Source organism: Ambystoma mexicanum, chromosome 5q (genome assembly GCF_040938575.1).
Source record: "Ambystoma mexicanum isolate Mex_15411 chromosome 5q, UKY_AmexF1_1, whole genome shotgun sequence".
Classification (NCBI taxonomy): domain Eukaryota; kingdom Metazoa; phylum Chordata; class Amphibia; order Caudata; family Ambystomatidae; genus Ambystoma; species Ambystoma mexicanum.
In genome coordinates this window covers 499978572-499994675 of record NC_090933.1, presented here as the reverse complement: position 1 = coordinate 499994675, position 16104 = coordinate 499978572, and the positions used below count along the sequence as shown (strand labels likewise).

Here is a 16104-nt window from a genome sequence, read left to right as displayed (position 1 = left end):
TCACTTCTTTTTTTTCGTGGAGCTTCCCCTCACCACATCTCTACTCTTGCAGCACCTCTGAACATCCAGACTATACAGTTTTCTCCTGTCCTGACGAAGGCCCCAACACCAAAAGGCTCACCAGAGCCCACATACAGCGCCGAAACACCGGGTGTAGATACCATCTCCTTCAAAGCACAGAGTTATCAACTTTGACTGTTGAATGCAAACGTATGTACCAGAGACTTGCACTTTCACTTCATCTGTTTTTAATCCCTGTCACCCCCCTTCTGGGAGAGCAACAGTAGCTTGTGTATTATTGTCCACTGTTTAGAATGTTGAACAAGAATACTAACTTGTTCGTTGTTTTTGTCTTGTGATGCAAACTGTTGCTTATGTTCCTTGTAATGAATGATGTTCAGCATTATGTCGAAACTATAGAAACACATCAAAAACTATTTATAAAATGCTTTCTGTTTTTGAAATTGAGGTGTCTGTTTCTCTGCTTGTCTGTATTTTTGATGTACGAATGCTCTAAATGAGCAGTAAGGGCGAAGCTCCTGATCAAATTGTTGCTCTCCCAACCCTTTCACTTGTGTTGTATAAATGGAGTCACAGGTGTGACTTTGGACAATCTTGGGAATGTCCTGGTTGGTAGCACAGGGGTGCCATCTGCTTTCTTTTGGGAGGTCTTAGGTTTCCCCTTTGCCTCTTTCTTTTTTGAAATAGCAGTTAGTAGGTCCTGTGGACTGGGGGCGTGATACTTTCCTCTATCAAGTCCCCTGGAGAGCCCCTCAAGGTCCTCTCCCTGGCAGGCCTAGTGAGCTCCTGTTTCCTTTTACTGGAAGGCCTGGGGGTACTAGACACAACTGTGAGAGTTTTCAGGTCATTACCCAACAGGACTCTCCCAGGCACTTCACTCTGCACACTAACAGGTATTTTGACAGTCCTGTCATTTCACTGGATGAGAGCTGGTAACTGGGGAAGCATTTGCACAAGACCCCCAGCTAACTTGGTTAGGCATTTGGGTGCCTTAGCAACATTCTCTACCTTGAAAAAGGATTCATCAATCACAGTTATGCTGGCTCCAGTGTCTCTGATGGCAGGAGTCTCCGGCCCATTTACAAGGACACTGTCTTTATAATACTCTTTAGTATTATCTGGGATGGAATTATAGACCCCTAAATTCCGTTGTTCCCACAACCCCAGGGACACTAAAACACTAGCTGAGACTCTCATGGGTTCATCAGCCAGTAGGTGAAAGTTTCCACTTGCCATAGGTACATCTTCCTCTGGGGAGAAGGCTAAGGAGACAGTGTGGTCCCCTGAAGGTTTACCCTTGCATCTGGGGTCCCATTTCACATTGTCAGTTGACCCACAAACATAACATTTACCAAATGTTTTGATGAATGGGGGGTTTGTTCTGACCCACCTCTGGTTGTGCGCCAGGAGATACACTAGCCTGATTCGGTTTTCCTTGGTGCTTACCCTTGTTATATTTGGGGCCCTCTTTTGGATTGGAAGTATTAGAATTCTCCTTGTTATCTTTCCTTGGCTGCTTTCCCTCATCCTTTTTCTCAGTTGCCCCAGAATCCTCGTAAGTAGCCCTGTTGGCAACCCACAAGTCAGCAGCCTTAGCTTACCTCTTTGGATCGATCTCCTTAAAATCAGCCAAATGCTGTCTGAGCTCAGGAGAGCAGGCATCATATATTGACTCCAACATAACAAGATTTCTCATACCTTCATAAGTGTTAACTCTGTAACCTTTAACCCAACCCTTTAAGTTCTTTAAACATTCACACACCCAGGTAGCCCTAGGGGTACCATCATGCTTTTTGAGCGTCCTAAACCTCTTAAGGTACTGGGAAGGGGTATTCCCAAATCTAGCAATTAAAGCTAGCTTCACACACTCATAATCCATCCTATCCACCTCCCCCAACTCCGATGCAACAGTGGGTAACCTAGAGAAGAGCCAAGGAAGCAACTGATTCCCTGTAATATGTTCAATCCCATGGCTATACTCAAACATTGCCAACCAATCCAAAATATCAAGCTTAGCCTCATACATACCCACAATTTCTTTAGGTATACGGGGTCTCTTGGGACTGGAAGACCTAAAAGACACTGGGAAAGAAGCATTTTCAATAGACAATTTTATCATTTCTAGTGCATGATTCAACTCCATTTCTCTGAGCTTAAGTTCTTGGTGCTTTTGTTCAGATTGAGCATTAATACGTTTGAATTCCAATTCAATCCTCATCTTTTCTAGAGCAATGAATTCAGGACTGAGTGTAGGACCTGATGGGTCCCAGTGCCAAAGGTTGAGGTTTCTGAGCAGGTAGAGGAGCAATTGAGCCAACATTGTGTGACTCATCTGCCTCATCTAACTCATCCATAACATTTGAAACATTATCTTCATCACTTTCCACATTTGCTGGAGGGGTAGGCATTTCAGGCCCACACCCCAGACTCTGGTTCTCCAACAACTTTTCAATTCATTATGACATTTTGCCTTTAACAGAGAGATTCTTATCTTTAAACAGATTTTTTAAATGATCAACAGTGTAAGTAAGGAGGGTCTCCTGACTGTAGCTTTCCATATCAGACATGATTTAAATTGCTTTTAGTGGTGTTTAGCCTTGTGGTTAGTTGAGCCAAGGTAATAGCAGCACTTTAAAGGGATGGTCTAGTAAAAATTTTTATTTAAAAAATAGATAGGCCACATAAAAAAAAATACTAGCATCCTCCGTTTTAAAACTTCCTATGTAAAATTTTGAGCTATTCAAGCTCAAAATTCGAAAAAGCAAGCACGGGCGCAGCCATTTTGTGAAATGGAGGCCCTCCTGTGCTGGCTTTTGCGGCACTAATGAAGGAAAAGCCAGCCAGCTGTAGTAAACAAAGTCTACCGCTGGGTGGCTTTCCCTTCATTAGTGCCGGGACTCGGAGGACGCGGACCGGAGACCAGAGCAGGAAAGCTGCAGCTGAATCTCGGTAAGTGCTATTTATTTTTTTTACAAAAAATAAGCACTAGCTGCGGGTTTTTTTCTAAGTTTTCCGGGCTTAGAAATAAAACCGCAGCTTTAAAAACGTTGTATTTATGTCTGCGGTCGCTTTTGAAGCGACCGCAAACATAAATACAACGTTATTGTGTTGGAAAACGCTGCGGTTTTTCTTTCCAAGTTTCTCAGGCTCCTCCGGCTCGGAGGAGCCTGAGAAACTTCGAAAGAAAAACCGCTGTGTTTTCCAACACAACCGCGTTGTGTCTGCCTGAATCTGCTTTCCCATTTGGGGCTCTGGGGCTCTCGGGCTCCCCGCGGGGAGCCCGAGAGCCCCAAATGGGAAAGCAGATTTAGGCAGACAACGCAGCATTTAGCATTTCCCATTTGGGGCTCTCGGGCTCCCCACGGGGAGCTCGAGAGCCCCAAATGGGAAATCAGCTGCAGGTAGAAACACTACGCGGCATGTAAACATAACCGCGTGTGTTTCTGCCTGCTGTGGCTATCACTTTGGGTCTCCGGTGCCCCTGGGAGCCCCTGGGTGCTCCCCTGGGAGCACCGGAGACCCAAAGTGATAGCCACAGCAGGCAGAAACACACGCGGTTGTGTTGGAAAACGCTGCGGTTTTCCTTTCCAAGTTTCTCAGGCTCCTCCGAGCCAGAGGAGCCTGAGAAACTTGGAAAGAAAAACCGCAGCGTTTTCCAACACAATAACGTTGTGTTTTATTTATTTTTTTTTTTTTCTTTATTTTGGTTGGCTGAAATGAATTCAACCTTTCAAAAAGTTTTTTTCGTTACAAAAAGTTGCAATATTACAATTTTTCGATTTTACATAAATCATTTTTACATAATTTGTATCGAGATCCCAAACTTACAATTTTCCAAGCTTTCCAAGGCCCATGTACATATTGGTTCGTTTGTCAAATATTACAGATTTGTTTCGGAAGTTGTAGGCAATGTTCTGTTCACAAAAATAATTGACAAGTAATGTTAAAAATTGAAATTAAAATAATTAAATTAAATTGAACCCACATATATCTTGAATTTTAAAATACATTTGTCGATAGGCCATAAGGAGTTAACTGCGAGGTAATATCATTTTTATAAATTGCGTTAAGGCAATGTGAATGGCAGTGCGATTGCTTGTCATTAGTATAATCCATATTTCATACGCAGAGCGATCACAATATAATTGTAAAATATTGCAGAATACACGTTTCCGTATGCCACTCAAAGCCGGACAATCCACTACTAGGTGAGCTAGGCACTCTAATTGCGTCACATCTTTACAGAAACGGCAATATGTGTCATTTTTTTAAATTACACCTCTCCGTGCTAGAATTTGATTTGTAGACTGTAAATTCAAACGCAATCTTAACATTTCGGAGCGAACATGCTGTGATGGGGATTTTAAAAGATAATAGGCCATTTGTTTGAGCTTCTTGTGAGGGAACAAATTCCGATCAAAATCTACATATTTTTTACAAAGGTCTTGGGTTACATTCCAATCATGCCAATATAGTCTTTTCTTCGCTAGAGTAGGATTCTTGAGTAGCAAGTCGATTGAAACATTTGCATTTGCTAGAACATTAATGACTTCTCTTGTCCATCTTTTGGGGAATACATCATTGGAAGTACACATATACATTGCCATTAAGCCCAGCATATTATTAGTTTGTATACCCAAAAGACATTTTCGATAGAAGTTGCAAAATTTCCAAAGAATTAGACTAAACAGGGAGATACTACCGAGTTCGTACCTTAACATACATAAGGGAGTGCACACTGGTAAGCTCAGAACTGTTTTCCAAAATTTCCCCTCAAGTCGATCCCAGTAGGTTCTGGGTTGAGGTGACAGAGTTTCAGCTCCGTAGGATAGTATCGGGACAACTTTTTGATTGAAAAAGGTTACCACATGCATTATAGTGAATTTGCCGTACTTATGTAAAATGATTTTGGCTTGTGAAATTAGGGTCATGACTTTAATTCTTAAGTCATCATAAGTTTGGTTTAACATAGAGCCTGAGAAAGGTAATCCTAAGTATTTATAACTTGGTACCGTTTGTAAGGGAACTTCGCGTAGGAACCATTGACTTCTCACCATTTTTGTATACTTTTTTTTATGACAAATCACTATCTGAGTTTTATCCACATTGATAGTTAGATTGTTGGAGTGAGTATAAATATCCAATTTGTTCAAGAGGTTCTGTAGACCGCTTGGAGTCTGCGAAATGAGAACGAGATCATCAGCATACAAGAGCCATGTAATTTTTTGAGCACCTAATTTAGGAGAATCTGACAGTACCCTTTCAAAGGAGGTCCCAATATCTAAAATGAAGAGGTTAAAAAGAGAGGACGCCAAGATACATCCCTGTTTTAATCCTCTCATTGTATTAATATTCACGGACAACAACCCATCAAGCGACAGTCTGACTTGCATTGTCGTGTTCGAGTGCAATTTTTTGATTATAGTTAACAATGACGAAGGACAGCCATAGCTCTGTAATTTCTGGAATAGCAAAGATCTATCGACTGAGTCAAAAGCTACCCGAAAATCGACAAATGCCATATACAGAGGTTGATTGAGTTCTGCATATTTGGATTTTAGCATATTTAGTGTGATTAAGTTTACTGAGGTGCCTAGCCCTGCGACAAAACCAGTCTGGAATGGATCTCTTTTGAGCTCATTTAGTGTCCAATTATTTAGTTCTCGCAAAATAATACGGCTGTACAGTTTACCAGGAGCGTCTAATAAGGCAATGGGTCTATAGTTCTGTGGAAGACACCGATCACCTTTTTTGTGAATAGGTACAATCAGAGAGTGAGTCCATGAAGCCGGAAGCTCTTGGGATTCATTAATGTTCTCATATATATGATTTAAGATTGTAGACCATATTACTGGATGTTCTTTGAAAATTTTGTTTGAGAGTCCGTCTGGACCAGGCGCCCTGGACTGACTTAATTAATTGATAAAATATAAGATGTCGGATTTATCAATATTAATATGAAATCGTTCGTGAGGGGTGAAACTTATAGGTAAATTGCAATTAGACGGGATGGCATAGATTTTAGAAAAATAACTAATCCAGCTTGCTTCTGGAACGCTCTGTGTTTGTGACTTTATTTGCACCAGGGACACAGCGTTGGTCAAGGCTTTCCAGATTTGGGCTGTATTATTATCACGAATATTTCGTAACATAGATTCACCGTCTTGTTGAAACAATTTACTATGATGGCTTCTCCGCCAGTTCCTATAAGATGTTTTAATTTGCATTAATGCTGTGCGCCTGATGCTCAATGGAAGTTTCATGGCTTCTCTTTTTTTGTGACGAAATTCAGTTTTCTTACTTTTGGTCTCCAGGTCAAACACATGTGATTTCCTAAAGATGTAATTTTTCTGTACTCTATTATCTGAGAAATGATGTATTAGATCATAATAGGCAACTGGGGGGATAGCTGTGTTATTCCGAGCATGACAGAAGGCAGCTTGTAGGGAGATATTGAAGTTATCTAATTTGTTTTCGGTCCAAATAATACGGTTCAGTTGATTAGAGACTGTTAGTTGACCTAAATTCCCCATCGTGCTACGGTTGGTTTTCAACACTTTTGAAGCCCACTGTAAGGTGAGCAATCGATGATCACTATTTAAGTTTGACACAATATTGAAAAAGTGAATTTGAGAAAAAAGTCTGTCATCAACATAAATGTAATCGATAGTGGCTTTGGCGCTGCCCTGTTGCCACGTGTGACTCAGCTCACTTTTGTCAAATTTGCTCTCATTCAACATGCAGAATCCTCTCGTAAGCATAAGTTGTTCCCACAGTTTGCAGTTTGAATCCTCCGATAAGTTCAACGAGGGGAGGCAATGGAGATTTAAGTCGCCAGCAACAACTGTATGCTGTATTTCTGGAACAAGCATGATAAAATCCAACATGGAGGCAATATCATCCAAGAACCTCCCATTTTCAATGCTTTTGTGGTTCCAGTAGAGATTAACTATAGCGTACAAGATTGAATCAATAGCTATAATAGTCAATTGCGTAAATGAATTAGGAGAATGGGAGTATAAAATGCTGATGTTAGAGCTTAATTTAGTTGCTGTAATAAGGCCAGCCATCGGGCGGCCTCTCTTTCCTTGAATGGCTGGCAAAAAGTGAGTTTCATGGTTGTTCCATACGGGAGCAGTTGTCAGCCATGTCTCTTGTAAAAGAATCACATCATGATTATTTAAGATGTTTTGTGAATTATTAACCAAATGATTGAAACCACGAGTGTTCCATGAGACAAATGAGATATATCTTTCCTTCTTCGCCTTGTACGCAAGTTAGCTCCTGGAATCGGAATTACAGCAGCATTTGGAGGGAGCCTCTGTGATGACATCGCTCTGCATGTGCACAATACCCTTATTAAGTTCCCTTATGGCAGAGTCAGTCCACGTTTGAGCACTAAGAGAACCATTAGATGAATTTGTTGGGCCCAGAAGTAATATGAAACCTAGTGATAAAAGTTGATTTTTTGCTTCCCAGATGAGATTTCTGATGACTCTTGACGTTAGCCATAGGCATGCCGTATTTACTGAGTTATCATTGAAAAATTCAACCTGTGCTATGTCCGCAGAGCCAATATCTTGTAGTAGCGGAATGTCGGAGAACACCTGTAATATACTTTGTCGGTTAAGTACATATTGCGGATATGGGGCTGGCCGGCATCCCAATATTATGCAATATCATTGTCTTTTTTGGGTTTCAAAATAGATTTACCTGGTGGTTTATTAGGAATATTTTGAGCAGCTATGGGATTTTGTTTTACTGCAGAAGAGCGCAAAGTTTTTAGCATGGTGACAATTTCTTCATCGTGGGTTGCCAAAAGAGGAGGCGACTCTATTAGTTCTGTGTTTTTGTCGCCTTTAAATGAAACTGAAAGTTTCGCTGATGAATATGGAGTTTGCATATTATCAATTTTCTGTGATTCAGGAGAGGGGGCTTTGAGTATTGATGGTGCAATAATTCTGCTCATATAGGCATCAACTTCTTTTCTGATATCAGCACGACACCTAGCAATCATTTCTTGTTCGTGTTCGTCTTCATTCACTGAAGAGGGTTGAGGAGCGCGTGCTGCTTTTATTTTAGATTTCTTGATGCATGGTAAGTTGACTTTTGTTGCAGAAGCTAAATTCGCACTGGATTCTGTCAAGGCCAAAGGGTGATGTGATTCCAGGGCCTCTTGTTCTTGTTCGTGGCTATTGACTGCTTTAATCAAATTATCTAAGGGCTCATAGGGCGTGACAGATGCTTGATCTTTAGTCACAGAGCCTAATTTATTTTTACGAAGTTGACTTAGTTGTGTATACTTTCTCGTGATAGCACAGGCCGTTTGTTGACTGTGTTTGTTTGGAATGGTCAGCATGTTAAAAAACTGTTTTGATCTTGTTGGCGCCTGTACTTCATTTTTTTTAACATTTTTAGTTTTTTTAACAATCTAAATATTTTTCTTGTTTTTTTGCTGTGTTATTTTCCCAGATGAGTTGGGTTTCGCAGCAGATTGAGTCATCTTTTTGCAAAATATTGTATAAGGCTCTGGCGTTGGCGAGCTGATAGAGTCATGCTCTATCTGATTTTCGTTCACCGCAACGGCCTCTCTGATCACCTGTCCTATATACGGCAAGGAACCGAGTATGCCGGAGTTGTCTATGGTAATTGGAGACAATTGATTCTCTAGTTGGGCAATAGCATTTATTGCAACTGAAGTGCTTTCCGGTTCATTTGCAGACAAAGTGATTGGAGCCATACCTGATGTCATAGTGGCAACAGTAGCCATATTGGATGGCATTAAAGGCAGCTCAGTTGGATTGTTTGACGGAACATAAGGCTCTTTATTTGTCGAGTGCAAAGGCGCTCGCCATGTTTCTTGTTTAGCCTGCCAGGCTAAAACAGCTAGTAACTGGGCACTTTGTACATCCAATTTCGTATTCAATGTATTGAACAAGGTGGTGATGGTTTGTAATGTTAAATTCATCGCTCCTAGGGTTAGTTCAATTACATTTGGAGCATTTGGGGGGGTTAGAGCCTTTTGCGTAGGTGATCGCTGCCGAGGGGTAGGAAAGAGAAAGGATGAGGTAAGATTTGAATTCGTATAGCCACCATTTGAACACAACTTGGGAGAGAAGGAAAGATTTACAAGAGAATCTTGCTTTGTGAAATCCGAGCCAGGAGAGGGTAAATCAATCACTGCTACATCCCCCAGCGTTTTGGCTAAGGCATGACTAGACTTTGCGTCGGAAAGTGACACCAGGGATTCTCCTCTTAATACTGTGCTGTCCGATAGAGAGACATGCAAGGTGGTACCACAACCCGCCTGATTGTGGTTTGCTATTTTTGGTTCTTTGGAGTCTTTTAAAGCAGCACTTTGCATAACGCGATCAGGATAGAAAAATCGTATATCTTTGGTACTCGCATTTGATTTCAAGGCGTTAGCAACAGAAGTCGCAGCGCGCTTTTTTACGTTGGTATTCTTTAACACGTCTGTTTTAACTGAACAAGGAGTTGAAGCACAAGGCACTGCCCCCGTGGATTTGCCCGTTACATTTAGGAACGGCCCTTGAATGGGAGGCATGCCCGTGCGTAGTGTATATAGATTACGTTTCATGATGTTTTATTTTAGGGACAGTTGCTTGCCCGTACCCACCGAGGTTGTTAAAAGAAAGATTCCACCAATTGGGAACACGCAGATTCTCTCACGAAAGGTAGACAGCAATTAGTGTTGGTGGCACTAAGCTCCCGGGCCTCGCTTTGCTCGCGACGCCGCGGCGAAGCGGCAAAGCGGGACTTTCTCGGGACTTCGCCGGTGCGCGCGCGCGGTGCGCGCGCGTTTCTTCTTAAATAGGCACGCCCACACAAGGGATTACAAAGCCTGAATATAAAGGACACAGTATAAATATATAGATATATAGTAGGTTAACACTTAGAAACAATACTCTGCTGATCCTGAGGGCTTCACCTTGTGGGAGCTGTAGTTGTATTCAGTTCTTCACGAGCGAGCAGGGAGAATAGCAGAGAGCAGCGGCAAAGCGGGACTTTCTCGGGACTTCGCCGGTGCGCGCGCGCGGTGCGCGCGCGTTTCTTCTTAAATAGGCACGCCCACACAAGGGATTACAAAGCCTTGTGGGAGCTGTAGTTGTATTCAGTTCTTCACGAGCGAGCAGGGAGAATAGCAGAGAGCAGCGGCAAAGCGGGACTTTCTCGGGACTTTCTCGGGACTTCAAAAGCGACCGCAAACATAAATACGTTTTTAAAGCTGCGGTTTTATTTCTAAGTTTTCCGGGCTCCTCCAGCCCGGAAAACTTAGAAAAAAAAACGCAGCTAGTGCTTATTTTTTGTAAAAAAAATAAATAGCACTTACCGAGATTCAGCTGCAGCTTTCCTGCTCTGGTCTCCGGTCCGCGTCCTCCGAGTCCCGGCACTAATGAAGGGAAAGCCACCCAGCGGTAGACTTTGTTTACTACAGCTGGCTGGCTTTTCCTTCATTAGTGCCGCAAAAGCAAAAGCCAGCACAGGAGGGCCTCCATTTCACAAAATGGCTGCGCCCCTGTGCTTGCTTTTTCGAATTTTGAGCTTGAATAGCTCAAAATTTTACATAGGAAGTTTTAAAATGGAGGATGCTAGTATTTTTTTTTTTATGTGGCCTATCTATTTTTTAAATAAAATGTTTTACTAGACCATCCCTTTAAGTGTAATCACTATACTTTATCCTCACCACTGACACCAGTGTTAGGCAGAATCATATGCAATACCCTTTGGGAACACTACACACAATTAAGACTACAAGTGGAAGTACAATTTCACCTTTGGTACAAGCCTGTACTACACAGTAAAGTGGTAGCGATGGCTGAGCAGCCAGATTTATCTCAAGAGTAAAGTGAGCAGTACAAGAGTTTACACAAAGGACGACAATGACTATGGTTCAAACAAACACTGATTCAAGGTTTCTTAGTAAAATAATATATGTTTATTTACACCATCATTTATAAAACAGTTCACTATCATAAAGCAGCAGAAGATCACAGTCTTAATATACTACAACAACCCCCAATCAGTTCTGGACAAGTTAAGCTCAAAATGAAGTGTGAGCAAAATTGCACTCCAGCAATTTAAAAGGGAGGAAAGACAAGGTTACTCAAAATCAATAGCACCAACAAGTTCTAGCCGGGGCAATCAAAACGAAGTTGGTTGGAGGAAAAGTTATTTAAAGGTGAAGAGAAGGACGAGCCTTCGGAGAAACGAAAGATTTCCCACGCTTTTACTGCGGTCGGACGGAACAAACGACCGAATTTGCACAGTACCTTTAAAGAAGAAGAATGCTCTAGCTGAGGCAGTTGTTCCTGGCAGTTCCTGCAGGCTCGCTGTTCCTGAAGCTTCAGTCGTTGGGACAAGGACGACTGGAGTGTCCTGCACTGCCCAAGGAAGAAGCCAGCAGCGGAGCAAGACAACAAATAAAAGGTGCGCTCCTTATAACCCAAACTGGTTCTCTTCCCACTGGGTATCCGATCTACTGCAGCGATGCACAGTAAATTCGACCAGGATGAGGACCGGTGTCTGGCATTTGGCGAGCTGGTTGTTCCCACCAAGCTCAAGGGAAGAAGATTCCTTACAGATCTCCTCTGTCGTCGAGTTTCAGTCGATTTGGACCTGCAGCAGGGCTTCACCGGGGGTCCAGTAGTTGCAGCAGTCGTCTTCCTTCAGCTTCTCGTTGGTTCTCTCATTCCAGTGTTGACTCTGCCTTCCAGTCCCAGAGACTGGCATTTTATGCACCAAATCCCCCATTCACACAGCCTGGCTGTCAATCACACAGCAGGGTGGCTGTCCTGGCAGTGCAACCACCTAGCCAATCAAACAAGAGTGCGACTTGGGTCTGCAAGGAGACCCTGTGCAGGGGGCCTCAAACCCCTCCCTCACATCCTGTCCACCCAGACACTCGTGCGCCTAAGGGGGGGGCTTCTGTGCAGAGCCCGCCAAAGGACAGCGAGCAAAGGAACCAAACCTGGTTTGGCGCGCAGAGTTAAACACTAGGAAGACCTTTACAAAAAGATGTGGCAAAAGAACTCGACCAGAACCAAGTTAAAATAAAAGTGGATTACCGGGTTTGAGTTTGAGGCTACCCCCATAGCCTCAAATGGTACCAAAGGCTATTTTTATAGTCTGCGGTAGAATACAAATGGTAGATACCACTGCCACCAGCCAAATCTTGGAGAAAGGGGAACATACTAATGTTCCATGAGAATCAGACAAAGGGGGATAACTATTAACCCCTCTAGTACTCTATTGGAAGACAGGGTGTACTGGGTCTGTACATTTAAAAAGACTAGTAACGTCAATGGTAACTTGACATGTTCTGGGAGACAGTAGTCAGTCCCAGAAAATGGAGTTTAAAGTGGGAAGTCTGAAAAGACAACCCTGTGTCACTGCACTAAAGGTGCTGGGTGACGCACAGTAAAAAGATGATGCCTATGGAGTGGGTGAGACTCCATAGTCCATGAGCATAAATGTACAACACACAGCAAAACACATGTAAGTGTGGGGAAAAAAGGCTCACATTCTTAACCGGGTAAAAAAAATGAAACCCTACAAATCCAGCAAAGCTGCTGAGGGACTCAAAAGGTAAGCGAAATTAGCCATTCTGGAGAATTCTCCCCAAGAACGCCCTGTTCGTTACTTTCCGAGGCTCAAGACCAGGCTATCGGGCCTCCAAGGCTTCCATATCCCGCTGGATGGTGTCGTCCATCAATGAAACATACAAGGGCCAGCACAAGCTGCTTCTGGCCAACATGCACGCATACGCAGTCAGGGCCAAGGCAACGGCCATCGCATTCCAGCGCCTTGTCCCTTGGCAAGTCATAAGCAGGGTGGCCAGTTTGGCCACTCCCTCGACTTTCTGCAAGCATTACTGTTTGGATGCCGGCTCTAGATTTGATGCGGCTTTTGGACAGGTGGTTCTCAGGAACCAATTTGCTTAAGGAAGGTCTTCTTTCCACCCCGGGGCTACATTCAGTTGTAATCTCCCATGCAGTATGGAGGAAAGGGGACGGGACGTAAGCGTAATTATCGGTTACTCACGTAGTGACTAACATACTCTTAGTCCTTAGTCCCCTTTCCTCCATACATCCCACCAACCTACCCCCCAATACTGGTGTCATTAGACAATGTTAAATCTATTGTCGACGTGTCAATGGGGACTGAGGTGTGGTGCTGGAGGGCGGAGTCAGGGCAGCGCATGCTCCCTGGGCCGCACCCCCGCGTGCCTCTAGATTTAAAGGGGGAAGAAGGTTTTTTCGGGTGAAAAAGGTTCCGTCTCCCGTCCCTTGGAAGGGGACGCTCATGCAGTATGGAGGAAATGGGACTTAGGACTAAGAGTACGTTAGTCACTATGGTGAGTAATCTATTATTACTCGCCCACTAACAAAATCACACAATCTTAACCATGAATATTCACTTGTCCCCATTTTCATCAATCTCCCTTACTCTTTCCCTCTACATGAGCACTTTGACTTGTACCAAAGCTATAATCACACATTCACTTGTTACAAAGCTAGACATATTGTCTTTGTCAATCCGTGTTTCTTTTGAGAGTCAGACACTAGCTTTGTAGCAAGTAGTTACTGTGTCAAGACGCTTGCTGCTCATGGAACGCAATGACCCACCTGAGCTCCCAATTTCCTAGCTTGGCAGACATGCAAGTCTTGCATTCTGCTGGTGGTGGTGAAGGATGCAAAGCGAGCTATAACTCTTCTCATAAGATCAAGAGGTAAAGAATATATCGTTCAAATTAGATATTCCTAAAATAACAAATGTAAGAGCCAAGTAGACTACCTTCACATTAGTGATTTGGAATAAGCACAATCAGACCACCTGACATGGTGTAGGTATGAGGGGAAACATCAATAATCTATTTGCTTATACTGGTAGACACAAGTGCTCAACATTAAAATAATGATTTTGAAAATTGCTTTGTTTTTGTTTGTATTTGATTAACAAAGTATGTTAATGTGATCTGTGCTACTTTGGCGTTTTAGAGTAAACCATTTTAGCATGGCTGGAATGATAAATTATAGTATCATTTTTAAGGCAATGCTTTTTCTTGTTTTATCAACAGATGGTTTTCCAAATAACTTTAAAAACCACCCACTTCAATTGGAAAACCTAGTGGATTCCACTGGACATTTTGATATTTCCGAGTGTGTGAAACCTGTTTTATTGAATGAAACAAAAAAGTTAAACGTGTGCACGCCTCACGGAGGATGTTTAGCCCTCACCGACCACGATCGAATAAGACAATTTATCCAGGAGTTCACATTCCGAGGCCTTTTACCACATATAGAAAAAACGATACGGCAGCTTAATGATCAGGTATGATTTTAATTTTTAATAATTTTAATTTACATTTTGTATGTCCTTGGCCCGCTTTCCCTTTCCTTAACCTTCCATTTCAAATATCAGTTGCCTCTGGTATAATTGGTAAATGTTGGCTTAGATTAATCTGTTTTACTAAGCTGCTTGAAAATAAAATCAGAAGTGTCCTTGTAGCCCATTTCCTAATTCATGTTGCACTTGGCACATGACATTTCCAGTAATACAAAGTGAAGTTTAAATATTTGGATACAAATAATGTTCTGTGATGAATCCCAGGGTATTGCCACTGCTCCCCTGTGGGGAGCCCCTTCTCATGAGACCAGGGAGGTGAGGCCACTATCCGGTGGTCCACTTGGGGGTGGTGCTCGGCAGGTGGATCTCATTGGGAGGAAAACCCTATATGGGACCAGTGATAACTTTCTTGTGAGAATGCATTATGTACCGCTCCCACCATCTGTCTCCTCTTTCCTCTCACCCCACTCAGCCCTATGTGGTCCCCCACACAACTCTATTTCTCTAGTGTGTAGGACCACATTCATAGAGCCCATACTGGGAAGAGGAAGAGTGAGGCCTACTCAGATGGAGTTTACACAGCCACTAACACGAAGAAGACATGCAAGAAGGCAAAAGTCCACTGCGTAACCAACGTATGCACTACAGTCCTCTAGAGCTAGAGCCACATAAAAAGGGAAGGATGACAATGTATTTAGACAGTTCCTCCCTGGAGGAACCGAGAGCGGGCTGGATGCTCACTGCGCAGTGCAGGAAAGGATGACTGAGCATCTCCGAACACACCCTGTGTTTCCCGTTGTCCAGGCTGGAGAATTGGAGGCCCGGGAGAGACAAAGCACATGCTGAGGGACCGGACCTGGGAACACTGTGAGGACACGCAGACACCGCTAGGAGGTGTGCCAAATGACCACAGCTGGAAGAAGCAGTTCCGCAAAGCCGCCTGAGAAAGCCGGTAATGACACTTAAAGGTACCCGGGTTACTGTAGTGGGTAGTGGAGAGAAAGGAGACCGAAGGAGGTGGTTGGTGAAGACAGAAGACCCCCACACCCCTTTTACCAGTACTTGGAAAAAAACAGAATACATATGAGAACCAGTGGTTCGTTGGTGAACCAGGTCCGGGTACGACATACGATAAACTTGAGAGACAGGTCTGGGACCCATACAATGCTGGGGAACACACGCCAAAGCACCGCACAGGGTCTGGGACCCACACAGAGTCAAGGGAAGCCCTGCAAAAGCAACACAGAGGAGTCTGGAAACCACAAGAGTTAGAAGAGGCATACAACCAAGGGGCTGTGGCCGACAACAAGTCGGGGAAGTCCTGAGACAACATAGAAGGGGTCTGGGCGGGGGAGAGAGAGAATGCAAGAGGGAGAGATGTTTTCTGGAATACTATGATTGCCAGTCGAGTCTCGCAGGAAAGTGAATGAGACTTGATACATTTTTTAACCGGACAGAGACCGAGAGGGAGAGAGAACAGGGGAAGACGTCCTCACCCCTGCCCCTCAACCCCCACCCCCTTTTGGTACTAGGACATTTGGTTTGTGAAATAAGATAAACTGTGAAGGAGAAGAGGGAAGACTATTCCCCATGAATTGGTATGAGGTTTGGGTTCTGTTTAACAGAGTGCTAGTGTGTGAGATGCAGTGTGTTCCAGCTAGACCGAATTTGTTGTCGTAGGTTGTCTGCATTCTAGTGGAAGAGGTGTTGAGGCAT

The 16104-nt window shown here is 43.3% G+C and overlaps 1 protein-coding gene across 4 annotated transcripts in view; it reads left to right on the top strand.

The window, feature by feature from the left end:
- Window positions 1-16104, top strand: part of TRAPPC8 (trafficking protein particle complex subunit 8) — a 2435788-nt gene that overhangs the window by 641139 nt on the left and 1778545 nt on the right. For all 4 annotated transcript variants that reach the window (XM_069620968.1, XM_069620966.1, XM_069620965.1 and 1 more), the window contains one exon: window positions 14120-14373. In XM_069620968.1, coding sequence (XP_069477069.1) covers window positions 14120-14373 — 254 coding nt within the window. The remainder of the gene's footprint in view (window positions 1-14119; window positions 14374-16104) is intronic.